General features: G+C 44.5%; 1 protein-coding gene across 1 annotated transcript in view; it reads right to left on the bottom strand.

Moving 5' to 3' along the window:
- WDR64 (WD repeat domain 64) overlaps positions 1-12429 on the bottom strand; it is a 95565-nt gene extending 83136 nt beyond the window's left edge. The window contains exons 1-3 of the mRNA XM_056853341.1: positions 12276-12429; positions 11151-11281; positions 4116-4218 (exon numbers count right to left, since the gene is read on the bottom strand). Coding sequence (XP_056709319.1) covers positions 4116-4218; positions 11151-11281; positions 12276-12429 — 388 coding nt within the window. The remainder of the gene's footprint in view (positions 1-4115; positions 4219-11150; positions 11282-12275) is intronic.
- Positions 12430-13365: the final 936 nt, after the last annotated feature.

Raw genomic sequence — 13365 nt, 5'->3', positions numbered from 1 at the left:
ACCCCCCACCCCAGCCCAGCCCAGCGCGCCTTCTGCGTGGTGGCAGCGGCGGCGGTTTCTCCCCCCCACGCCGCGTCCCACCTTTCCCCGCGGTCCTGGCTGGCTGGCCAGCCCGGGGGCCAGGGCCGGTCCTCCCGCTCGCCAGCCGATCAGCGGGCTTGCTGCGCATCGCCTCTCCCAGTGAGTAGGGGCTCTTCCCCCTCCCCCTGTAGGATGGCGCTGGGGTCGGGTGGGTCTTGAGGGCCCGGGAGCCCAGGCGGGAGGGCGACCTGGGGCAGGGGTGAGATCGTCCTCCCGCTCTAAAATGGAGAGAGTGCTGCAGTATTGACCCTCGGCTTATACTCGGGTCAATACAGGTTTCCCTTTTCTGAGGCAAAATTTGGTGCCTTGGCTTATACTCGGGTCGGCTTATACTTGAGTATATACGGTATATGTTCTGTATGTCATACTAATTCTTTGATCCAAAATATTTTTACTTGTATAATCTGTGACTATCCAGATACATTCCACTCAACCTAAAAAACCTCTCAATATCGTCATCATTGTTTTGTCAAGGAGGAAAATCCACTTTGAAGGCACCTTGGAAGATACTAGCCAGCATCAGCCCCATTCTTCTCTTAATCTTCAGATGGCCTCTGGCCTTTAGTGGCTTTTACAAGCAAGGATCAGTTTCACCTAGTCTCTATGGTAAACCACAGGAGAACTGGATGTCCTAGGCCATCCACCCTTTTGTAACTAATCTAGGACTTTAGTTTCTTCCTGACTCTATGGTTTACTAAAGAGTCTGCCTGCTGAAACTGTCATTTCCTCCAGGGGAAAATCTGAAAGATGATTAGTAATTCAGGGAAAACTCGAGGCCCTATCTGGAAGTTGGCAACCCTACTATATGCTGCCCTGTGCTTTTTGGAGAAAGGGAAAGATAAAACTGAGATAGATACTAAGTATATGGCACTCTGAACCCTAACCAGGTAGACTGAAGTACTTATATTTAAACAGATTTAATGCCAAGGGCAATAGTAGGCGTTGTCAGGATATCGTTAAGCGTCTTAATGATTTTGGAGGATTTTGCAGCAACTGAGGCTTAATTAAGCTTAATTAAAACTTCTGATCACAGGTACGGATCACATGACTGAATTCAGCTTCATACAAAATCAAATTCCCTCCATTTAGAATGGACATGTCAGGAAACTAGTATAGCCCTCACCTCACCATGCTTGTTTCCATTATTGGAGCTCTCACCTGTGATTTAACCCAGTTTGGAAACAAAAAAAAAAAAAAAACTTTAATATCCCAAGCCACACTCCAATGTACCCTGGGGTAGAAAATGTACCACACAAAAAAATTGCTTGTCATGGCAGAAGACGTTGTGCTTCATAACCCCCAGAACCGGAATAAGGGTTTCACACAAGGCGGAAAACATCTAACATTAACAATGGCTAATGCAGTTAGTACCTGTGATATTTTTCTACTCTGTGGTAAACAGGGTTGCCAGGTCCCAAATGAGGGCAGGGAATATCCCACCCCAGCTTCTGTTTCCCACGTCTCGTGGCAGCAGGAGAATTTTTTTTAAATGACCACCGGTCCGATGGAGCGATGTCACTTTCGGGGAAAACTCAAACATGACATCTGTCCTCTCTAGGAATTGCTGGAAACGCTATGGTTTTACTATAGAGCTTCTGGCAATTCCTAGAGAGGTGTGACAGCACTTTTTGAGTTTTCCCAGAAGCAATGTCATAGTATCGCTGACTGCCACCCACCCATGACCCTGCCCCTCAGTCCCCCCCTTCCCATGGTTGGCAAATGTAGTGGTAAACATTTACCAGGTTGTCGGGATAACCTGGTGGGTTATCTGGAGGGCTTGTATCTCTTCAGGGCACTTAAAAATGCTTCCCGGTATTATGTATCTGGTCTCTCCGAAACAAATCTGCACCACTGGTTTCAGTAACTTAACTTATTTATTCAGCCATGTTACTTATTTTTCTACATAGAGAAAGGATACTCCATTGCTCTCTCTGGTGCACCAACAAATCACAGCCAACTTAAGGTGACCCCATAGGGTTTTCTAGGCAAGTGATTAAGCAGAGGTGGTTTACCATTGCCTTCCGTTTATCACTGCAGTGAGCTCAAGGCATGGATTTAACAGCAGAATGGGAGCTTTCAGACATTTCATTGGGGATACAGCAGCTTTATGAGGACTCCTCCAGTCTTTAAGCAGAGGCTGGACAAACGCTTGTCAGGGAGGCTCTAGGCTGATCCTGCATTGATCAGGGGGTCGGACTAGATGGCCTCTGGGGCCCCTTCCAACTCTATGAGTCTATGAAAAGAGAAGCTTAAAGATGTGAAAACAGGAATCAATATGTAAAAAGGAGCAGGTGGATGATGTTCATTTTCTGTGTCTTGCAGCAGGGTTATACAGTGCATTTTCCAGCTAATACAGCAGTGTCTTTAGAGGTTAAAGAACATTAATTAATTAAACGTTAATTAATTAAAGCTTGAGCACTTCTGCTTCTGGGACTTTCTTGAGTGCTACCTTGTTGCTATCAATGGAGCTCCGGCTGATCATTTCATAAGAGAGACGTTTTGCCATGAGGCACTTTGGCTCTTAAAAATCTGGTTGTGTGCAGGTGTGTTTACATAAACTATTTATGAAGGCTATTCCCCCCCCCCAAATAACTAAATTATTGTTGCCCTATCATGGCTAATTGGGTTGAATTGATTGTGTACAAGACCTGTCTTGGTTCCCAGCTTGTTTGCAATCATAACTCTAAGTGCCGGTGTTGACCTATAAATAGAGTAGCCAGACCCCTCTTTGCCACCAGTGGGAGGTTTTGGGGGCAGAACCTGAGGAGGGTGTGGTTTGGGGAAGGGAGGGACTTCAATGCCATGGAGTCCAACTGCCAAAGTGGCCATTTTCTCCAGGCGAACTGATCTCGATTGGCTGGAGATCAGTTGTAACAGCAGGAGATCTCCAGTTAGTACCTGGAAGTTGGCAACCCTACCTATAAAGCACTAAATGGCCTGCCACCAGGATGTCTGAAGGACTGCCTGCTCCCACATGAACCTGCCTGACCGTTCCTTAGAGGCCCTACTCTGGATGTTCCCACTTTCTGAGGTTAGGTGGGTGGCACCAGGGACAGGGTTGCCAACCTCCAGGTGGCGGCTGGCGATCTCCTGCTATTAGAATTGATCTCCAGCCGATAGAGATCAGTTCCCCTGGAGACAATAGCGGCTTTGGCAACTGGACTCTATGGCATTGAAGTCCCTCCCCAAACCCCACCCTCCTCAGGCTCTGCCCCAAAAACTTCCCGCCGATGGCAATGAGGGACCTGGCAACCCTAACCAGGGATGAGGCACCATTACAGAGAAGGGGCTGTGTGTGCCGCTTCTTCCTTTTACATGTCTGCCCGTGATAAAGAAAAAGAACTTTAGGCTTCAGTAAAAACAGTTTTATTTGCCTGACCTATTAATTGTACATGATAAGGATTTGTTTTAACCATTCTTGCTGCTACTGGTATTTTGATACTTTTTTTGCTTTTATGTAATTTTATATCTTGTTTCAGTAACGCCTGTAAGCTGTTGTGGTGATGGGCAAAAGACAAGATACAAATTTTAATTAAAATAAATAATAAAAATAATTTAGGACACTTAATTGAAATATCTTAAGTAAAGTTAACAACAGTTTGGCATGGATTTTGGATAAAGAAACTGAGACAAAGGGCATCACCTGTTCCACTCATTTGGGAAGAATGACTACTTAATCATGGAGGGAAACCAGGATTAAAAGGACATTTTTAATGGAGCACATGGCAATGAGAGGGAGGGAAGGCAGCATGGTGTAGCCCGAGCTCATCAGATCTTGGATGCTAAGCAGGGTAGGGACTTGGAAGGGAAGCCATTGAGGAAGACTCTGCAGAGGAAGACAATAACAAACCACATCTGCTTGTCACTTGCCTTGAGAGACCCTTGCTGGGGTCACTATAAGTCAGCTGTGACTTGATGGCACTTTACACACACATGGGTCAGTGCGAGAACAAAAGTAGCTATCTGAACGCAATTGTGCTACCCATATTAATGAGAAATTACACAGATATTTTATTTGGAACTAAACAGCCAACCTTTTTTTGTAATCCGCTGCCTTTTGGATACCAGGAAAACCATGTTTTCTTCATCAAGTTGGGCAGCAAGAGCATCACCTTCCACTACGAAATAGCCAAAAATCTAAAAACAAAACAAAAAAGCACAGAATTATTATACCAAAAAAGATTTTGAAAGCCTGAATGCTCAAAAGACTACAGCATGCCAAATGTTTATATATATGTATGTTTGACAAGACCACCTTGTCAGACCATCAAATTGATTACATAATTGGAAGCAGAAGCTGGAAAATAATCTATTCTCTCTGCAAAAACAAGACCAGGAGCTGATGGTGGTACAGACAGTGAATTGCTAATATTGAAAATTAGAATGAAGCTGAAGAAATACACCAAAACATTCAGCTGCCAAAATGCAATTGTAAATAACATTGCTGAGGTGTTTAAAGACCATGTAAAGAACATATTTGTAATACTAAGTTCTAGTGAATGGGAACTGGAAGAGCTATGGAAGAACAGATATTATGGAAGAATGTGCAAAGACTATTCCTGTAGCCAAAAGAAATGAAAAGCTTTGATGAATGGCCAATGAAACTCTTAAAATTACTAAAGATAGATGAGAAGCAAAAGTCAAAGGTGACAGAAATAGAATCAGAAATGCAGTGTTTCAATAACTGGCATGTAGAGACAAAGGTCATTTATGTTTGGTTCGTATGTCTCTGGTTCATCCCTCTCTTGTCTCACACTTTTATACCTCGAGATTGGAAAACCTTATGCATGGGTGTTGCTCGTTGCAAAGAAAGTCCTAGGATTCTCAGGAGCAAAGCATAACCACAAATCAGGAAGTGCCTGAGTCCCCGCCCCTTTAAACACTGCATTGTCATTGGCAGTAGTGCTTACTCTGACAAAAACGTCACCCAGCCCCCTTCCCCACCTTGAGTGGCCGTTTCACAATCATTCTCGCAAAATGGAGTGCAGATTTGCATCCACTAAAGAAAATGGGTGTATGGGAGGAGTTTTTGGTGGCACACACACTGCTGAAACTGACTAGAATAGATGGTTCAAAACAATAACACTGTTAAATAAAAGATGGAAGAGGGTGGCTCACTGGGCTAGCGGTGCCGTCGGCAGCCCAGGAAGCCCAGAAAGGGATGGGGGAGGAAGGAGCGGGGCTGCCTCAGCTCCATAGGCCGGAGAAAAGCCCTCCATGGTTGCACACACAAAAGCCTCCTTCTCTGGACCCTCTCACCAGGTTTTTAATTTTTTTCTGCTGCTCTGATATAATATCGATATATCATCAAATCACCCCAAAACTAATCAAAATGGTAGAGAGAGCCAGCAGAGCCTAGGATCATGCATTTGCTCACCCCCGTTATGTCATATCTAAAAAGTGGGGCAGAGGGGGAGCGAACGTACGATCCTAGCCTCCGCCACCTCTCTCTGCGATTTTGAATAGTATTTTGGGTGATTTGATGATGAAGGAGGAGTAGTAGTTGGAGAATGGGGGTGTGTAGGGATGTGGAAAGAGTGACTCGAGGCTGAACTATGCACCTTCTCACATCCGAGATAAGCTCAGAACATAACTTAATTTCAGGATAAAACAGGGATTGGAAAACCCAGGGAAGTTGCAGGATGGAAGTGAGCTGAGTCCACAGGGAGGAGAACGTCATGCATAACCCTGACAGAGAACCAGGGCAATTGTGGGAGAATCGTGAGACAAACCTGCATACATAACCAACCATAGAGAACAATTATGAAAACCAGTGAAAAGAAATAGAAGAGGAGAGCAAAAAAGGAAGAACAAGACTGTTCCACATTTCCTTTCAATTACAGATTGGCTGCTGGCAAGCAGAATTAAATTTTTTGTCAATTTGATCAAAATAGATGTATCAGCAAGAATATGTTTGAGGAGCCTATGTTCCTTGCAAACAATACAACTCAATAAGTAAAAGGGCAAATCCTTAACTTCATTTGCCTCAAAATCTTAGATTAAAATGCATATCCCTAAAATGACTATCTAAAACTACAGAAGGCTGAAATCTCAGTCTGGTCAGAGCCCTTCTGATGGGAAATTTGGTGAACTCTGTTCATAATCATGACTGAATTTCAGATGTCATATCAAGAGGAAGATTTAACTTTTGGAAGCAAGGTAGCTCAAGTTGCACCAAGACATCTTTAAATCTACCTCTGTAATGCCCAGATATAAGGGCTGGTATAAAATACTATGTACTCATATGCACACACATGGAAGCTTTGGGAACGTTGGCATCCACGACTGTGGGTTGCCACCAGCTTACACTTGCTTGCCTGGTACTGTCTCGTACCAGTAGAGAGCTCTGAATTACCTCAATCCTCAGGAATGTGGTTTCTGGTTACTAAGCTCACAAGATCAAGCACTCACTTAGTGACGCCTTCGGGCAATATCTATAGGCTATGCTAATTAATGTGCAGTAGACACCTAATGTGTATTGGTGCTTTTGTGTATCAATCTGCTTGTCAGCAGCTATGGGCCTGCCCCATTCGAATGCATAAATAATACTGACTTTCCTTTGTTTGTTGGTGAGTAACCCTGCATCTGATCTGTGGTTATTTCACCCCAGGTCTGTGTTTAGCTAAATAAAGAACTGTTGCTTTTAACTTAACCTCCTCCTTGTTGTCTATCATTGGACACTATAAGACAACCAGGCATTTCACCTCCAAATGCCTTTTTCGCCACTACAGACTGATGTCAACTCCAAAAAATGGATGGAAAAAACAAATGAACTTCACAATATATTCTGTTTTATATTCCCAGAAAACAGAAAGAATGCTGTTCTTGGAGACAAAGTTAGGGTGATCTGTCTGCCCATTCTGAAAACTTTTAAAATCCAGAACTAAAAATACGAAATTGGATTCCCTCAAACCAGAGGCAGCATAATCTTTTCTAGACAACTTTAGGAATATTTTAGGTACACCTAAAATAAATAAGAATCTCATTCTGGTTCATGTCCAACAGGGATATGAGAGTGCCCAAAATTTCTGCTCAGCAAGGGAGCAGGCAGTACCCTTACTGAGAAACCCTAAAGCCAACAGAAACTGCTTAGGATGGTACTAAGCCCCACAGCAGAATAAAGTGGAGATACATTAGTGTAGCATCCAACTGATGCCATTCTGGCATAAACCTGGCAGCAGTACACTGTGTGGCATAGGGGCTAGAAATGGGCAGTGCCAGGGGAGGAGCAGGGCTTACTCAATGTCCTATACACCCTCAGCCCACATTTTTTCCTTTGGCACCAGTACTGGCCTAAGTACAAATTCTCCCTTTGAACTCAAAAAGAATGAAAAGCAAATCCGCACTGCCTGCTTTACACCACGCTTAAACAGCCACACATGGTTTAGGCCGCCAACCAAGCCTCACGCCAGTCGCAGCTATTCTAAACACCATGTATCAGAGATGAGGACAGGTGGTGTGGGCTACATCTCTCTGGCCTCATGTCACGCACACTTAGGGCGAAAACGCATGGTCGCTTTATCCTCCTTTAATCCCTGTTTTAGCCAGGATCGAACGCACACTAGGCGAAACGCATGTGTTCAATCCTGGCTGAATCCTGGCTGAAACAGGGATTAAAGGAGGATAAAGCGACCTTGCGTTTTCGCCCTTAGAATACATACAGAGAGACTTTGGTAATAGGAGCTTTGCACAAAAAGGGAGCACACTGCACAATCAAGCAAGGAGTGGAACAAATATTGATGAGGCACCTTGTTAATCCTACTCTGCTCAGAATCCGAACAGGTACTCCATCTCAGCTATGCTGGCAGAACATCTCGGCAATAACAGTACAATAACCACTACACCTAGGGTTGCCAGGTCCCTCTTCGCAACCAGCAGGAGATTTTTGGGGTGGAGCCTGAGGAGGGCGAGGTTTGGGGAGGGGAGGGTCTTCAATGCCATAGAGTTCAATTGCCAAAGTGGCCATTTTTCTCCAGGTGATCTGATCTCTATCGGCTGGCGATCAGTTGAATTAGCAGATCTCCTGCTACTACCTGGCTGTTGGCAACCCTAACTACACCACGCTGCACCAGAGTTGTTCTTATACGATGCCTTTCCTGCTAAACTGCTCAAGGCTATACCAAACGGAGACAGACACGGGAGGTATAGCCTCCCATTTCTCCATTTTTTCTCATTTTTTCTTTCTTTTCCTATTACTACAAGGCTTTTATGGAGAACAAAGACAAGTGTCCATTTAAAGTCTCTTAGCTAGAGAAAAGAGGAAGAGAAGGGAAAAAAACTATTTAAGACCAACTTTCCAAATGTGAATAGTGTCATATATAAAGCTATGGTCTACTGATATAGTTGGTGGAAAAGGCTTTGTAATCAGTAGTACATTCATCTGAAGAGGGCCGCTTGGAACCTGAATGCCTATCTAGCTACTGTATGAAGAGCAGCAAAATGAAGTGCTGCTGAAAATGGCCCGAACATTTATTGCTACAGAAACATAATACTTTAAACACAAAAACTGGTTGTATCACCTCAAATGGGAGTGAATGGAAGACCCCGGAGTGCAAAAATCTACATTCTGTCAGAACAACTCATAGTTGAAATGCCTGTGTTATTTATAATTCCTGACCATTGGTAAGTAGCCTTTAAAAATTTAAACAGCACAAGATACCCCAGGGAGCACTGCAGAAAAGGATTTCTGAATTCTTATTCTTAGGCACCAGCTTTTTAGATTTACAGCATGACCGAGTACGTATATATTCACTTTGGGGTCACTAGGACATTTTTTTTTTTTTTAAGAACATGGCTTGCTCTCCAAAGCTGATCGTAAAAAAAGGGAGTGGAACTTTAGCTGCTTAATGTACAAGGCTATCAAAAACAAAGCAACCCAGGCAAATTCAACAATGTATAGAGTTTCATTAGAATTAAACAACCATAAAAAAGGTAAAGGTCCCCTCTGCAAGCACCTGGTCATTCCTGACCCATGGGGTGACGTCACATCCCAACATTTACTAGGCAGACTTTGTTTACGGGGTGGTTTGACAGTGCCTTCCCCAGTCATCTTCCCTTTACCCCCAGCAAGCTGGGTAGTCATTTTACCGACCTCGGAAGGATGAAAGCTGAGTCGACCTTGAGCCGGCTACCTGAAACCAACTTCTGTTGGGATCGAACTCAGGTAGTGAGCAGAGCTTGGACTGCAGTACTGCAGCTTACCACTCTGCACCACAACCATAATACTATAATAATATAATAATACCAAAGACATAAATTTAACAATAAAGTTACATGTGACACAATAGTACAATTGTTTCCATATGCATCCACTTAGGGCATGTCACCACAGAGGTAATTCAGTTCCACGTGGTGTCAGGTAAGTATCCAGTTATTTAACATATCAAGAGTACATGTCCATGCATAATATTCTCTTCAAATTCCTTAACAGGTTTCCGATAGAGTTTATCCTGTTTCAACTGAACATCTTCATCAGAAGATTCTCATGGACGTTGTACCATACTGAAGTTGTTAAAGGAGCGCTGCTCCTTCATGGCAATGCCATGGGAACCCACGCTTCCTAATCGTGATGCATATGGATCCTTCAAAGCTGATGGCACAGTTTGCTGAACGACTGCTGTATCCTGAGAACTGCCATTGTCGGTCATAATCGTGGTCTTTCCAAGAATAGCAGAAAAGGGTCATATTTTATGCAGCAGCCCATACCTTTTGGATGATAGTACTTCTCATTCTCATAGTACAGAGCCCAGTTCATTCTCCCAAAGGAGTCAAAACATTTTCATATTATTCCAGAATTCATTAAGCATTACTACTATTATACAGGCAAATTATCTACAAGTGTAAACACATGTGTTCTGTGTAGGGTTGACCCCCCCCCCCCGGCCACTGGAGGGGATGGGGAGATAGGGTTGCCAGATCCAAGTTGGGAAACTTCTGGAGATTTGGGGATGGAGCCTGGGGAGGACAGGGACCTCAGTGGGGTACAATGCCATACAGTCCACCCTCCAAAGCATCCATTTTCTTCAGGGGAACTGATCTCTGTGTTCTGGAGATGAGCTGTAATTCTGCGGGATCCCCAGGTCTGAGCTGGAGGCTAGCATCCCTAGTTCGGTGACACCTTAATCCTATGCTGCAGTTATAAATGAAGAGCTACTATCCTTAAGGTTGCCAGCTCTGGGTTGAGAAATACCTGGAGATTTTTGGGGCGGAGCCTGAGGAGGCCAGGGTTTGGGGAGGGGAGGGACTTCAATGCCATACAGTCTAAGTGCCAAAGCGGCCATTTTCTCCAGGTGAGCTTAGCTCTATCGGCTGGATATCAGTTGGAATAGCCGAAGATCTCCAGCTAGTTGTACCTGGAGGTTGGCAACCCTAACTATCCTCCCTGGACACTTCCTGTTCCATGGTTGCCAAATCAGAGGATGCAGGGTCAAACCTTAGTTGCCCCCTGTGTGAGAAGGTAACATTCACACACATCCACACACCCCTCAGTCAGGGGCCTTGTAATCTTGCTCTTAACACTTTGGTGGTAAATAAAGGTGGTTCTGGTGCTGGTAAGCACATCAGTGTCAAACTTTGCATAAGCGGGCCCTTAATGTGGTCTTATCAATTGCCCGATGGGGGCGGGCCAAAGCCCACCAATCCACCGGGCTGCTCGCCAACCAGCTGAGGGTCGGCAGGCAAAAGAGAGCTAGGTAGAGGGGGAGGTGCGCGATGTGCATGCACGCAACCTGCGCACTGCACTGACATCTGGAAGTGATATGGATGCTCTAGCAACCTCTAGCGAAACTCTATGAAAACCATAGCATTTCGGTGCAGATTGGTGGAGTGTCCGCGTTGCTTCCAGGTAAACCCGTAAGTGACGTTGGAGCGTTGTGTGGGGTGCACATGCATGTTGTGCAGGGTGTGCACGGGTATCACACTCCCCCAGCCACACCCCCGCAAAGCTCCCGCCGGTGGAGCAAAGGTACTTAGCAACCCTACCCTAATGAGATGTCTGAAAACAGCTTAGGTGGTTTATTTTTGGTGTGGTTGAGGCATGCTAGCATACCATAACAAGCAAACCAATGTACCTCACACCATTCTGTCTGCACATCTGGGTTGTTACCGATCTTCCTATAGAAGGTTTTAACATCTTGAGACTTCACTTCTGGACCAAACAGAGCCTGGACTGCAGCATAGAATTTATCATAATCCATTTCCTCTGCAATGAAATAAAAGTCAACCTCGCAGAATGTAAATGCAAATCTAACAAAATATTGATTCTAGGAGTCCCCATTTCCTTTTTCCTTCCCCTCTTCTCTGCTCAATTTTCATAGAGTTTGTGATTTCATTTTCTACTTTGTTTTCACACTGACATTTTTATGTATGAAAATCTCAGCATTTCTTTTCAAAAGGATATAGCCGCAAATTGTGAACATAGGAAGAAGAAGAGTTGGTTTTTATACCCCGCTTTTCTCTACCGAGAGGAGTCTCAAAGCGGCTTACTATCACCTTCCCTCCCCGCACCCACAACAGGCATCTTGTGAGGCAGGTGAGGCTGAGAGAGTTCTGAGAGAACTGTGACTGGCCCAAGGTCACCCGAGGAGTGGGGAAATCAAAACTGGTTATCCAGATTAGAGTCTGCCACTCTTAACCACTACACCACACTGGCTCTGAAGAAGCTGCCTTATATAGATTAAGACTATTGGTTCATCTAGCTCAGTATTGTCTATTCAGATTGGCAGCAGCTCCCCGGGGTCTCAGATGCAAAACAGCCTTTCCCAACTCCTGCTTACTTAGAATCATAGAGTTGGAAGGGACCACCAAGGTCATCTAGTCCAACCCCCTGCACAATGCAGGAAATTCTGAACTACCTCCCCCACACACACACACCCCAGTGACCCATACTTCATGTCCAGAAGATGGCCAAGGGTTCCCTCCCTCTCATGATCTGCCTACGGTTATAGAATCAGCATTGCTGACAGATGGCCATCTAGCCTAATAAACACAGGGATTTAAACCCACAATCCTTTGCAAGCAAAGTGGGTTCTCTGTGATTGAGCAAGATTCCTATTCCTGAAACTGGTTTCCCAGTCCCCCAAAAGAAATATATTTTTTAAATGTAGAGCAAGTAAGGAGGGAGAAAATGTAGACTGCAACTCTCCTTTCTTTCCTCAAATTACACACATTGACACTGAAAAAAGATTTTTCCTTACCAGCATCTTTTGTGTACAATCCTAGTCTTTCCTCTTTCTTCTGAACTACTATTTTGTCAACAAGTCTTTGAAATTCCTTCAAGGAATTTTTAAAATGGACTCCATCAGGAATGTCAGGGCGGTCTTCATCTTCTTGAATCTTTCTCCTAGACATTCAGCTATTTGATGCGATGGATGAAAGTCAGCAAGTTCTTCTTTCTGTACACAGTTACTTTTATTTGTGTGCCTTCTTTTAGTTGCACCCTTTGATGTGGATGTTGAGGAGATGGCGGCTGCATGACCTGAAGTGTTGCTTAGGTGAATGGAAAGTGGTCTCTGGACTAACCTGCAAGACATCTCTAGCAGGCTGGTGTGCCAGCAAATGCCTGATGTCACAACTCCTCATTGAGTCTCATTGGTCATGGACTGAGCCTAGATCACAAACCAGCATCATCGGCAAGCTGCTGGATTCATTTGCCTTCAGAAAAGGTGGTACAAGGTGGAAAGGAAATGCTGTTGCAAATGAGACTCAGAACACCTATTGGCATGGGGTGAAATGGACATACAGGGATCCCAGTCTTCTTCCTCCATCCAACTGCATGGGAGCGACATTCCTTTTTGTTCTGTTCTCAGCTGGATCTGTGAAATAGGACACCAGTTGCACAAAACCGCAAAAAGAATGAGGAACACACACATGAACACATGAAGTTGCCTTAAACTGAATCAGAACATTGGTCCATCAAAGTCAGTATTGTCTACTCAGACCGGCAGCGGCTCTCCAGGGTCTCATGCGGAGGTCCTTCATGTCACCTACTTGCCTAGTCCCTTTAACTGGAGATGCCGGGGATTGAACCTGGGACCTTCTGCACGCCATTGAGCCACAGCTCAAAGCAAAGTAGAAAAAATTGTGCATTTCATTTCAACACAATATATACATGCACGAAAGGAAGAAAAGATTATAGCCACAGAGAGGAGCCTGAGTCCACAGGGTTGCCAACTGGCCAAGAAAAAGAAACTTAACCTGTTCCTGTCCCTTTACTTGATATGCAGAAATGGACATGTTTTCATGACGTGGAGCTAAATACGATCACCTGCAAATTGCTGGTAAAGG

The sequence above is a fragment of the Euleptes europaea genome, chromosome 7 (assembly GCF_029931775.1).
Source record: "Euleptes europaea isolate rEulEur1 chromosome 7, rEulEur1.hap1, whole genome shotgun sequence".
NCBI classification, from domain to species: Eukaryota; Metazoa; Chordata; class Lepidosauria; order Squamata; family Sphaerodactylidae; genus Euleptes; species Euleptes europaea.
Note: the sequence above shows the minus strand (reverse complement) of the source record. Positions and strands in the feature narration are given on the sequence as shown.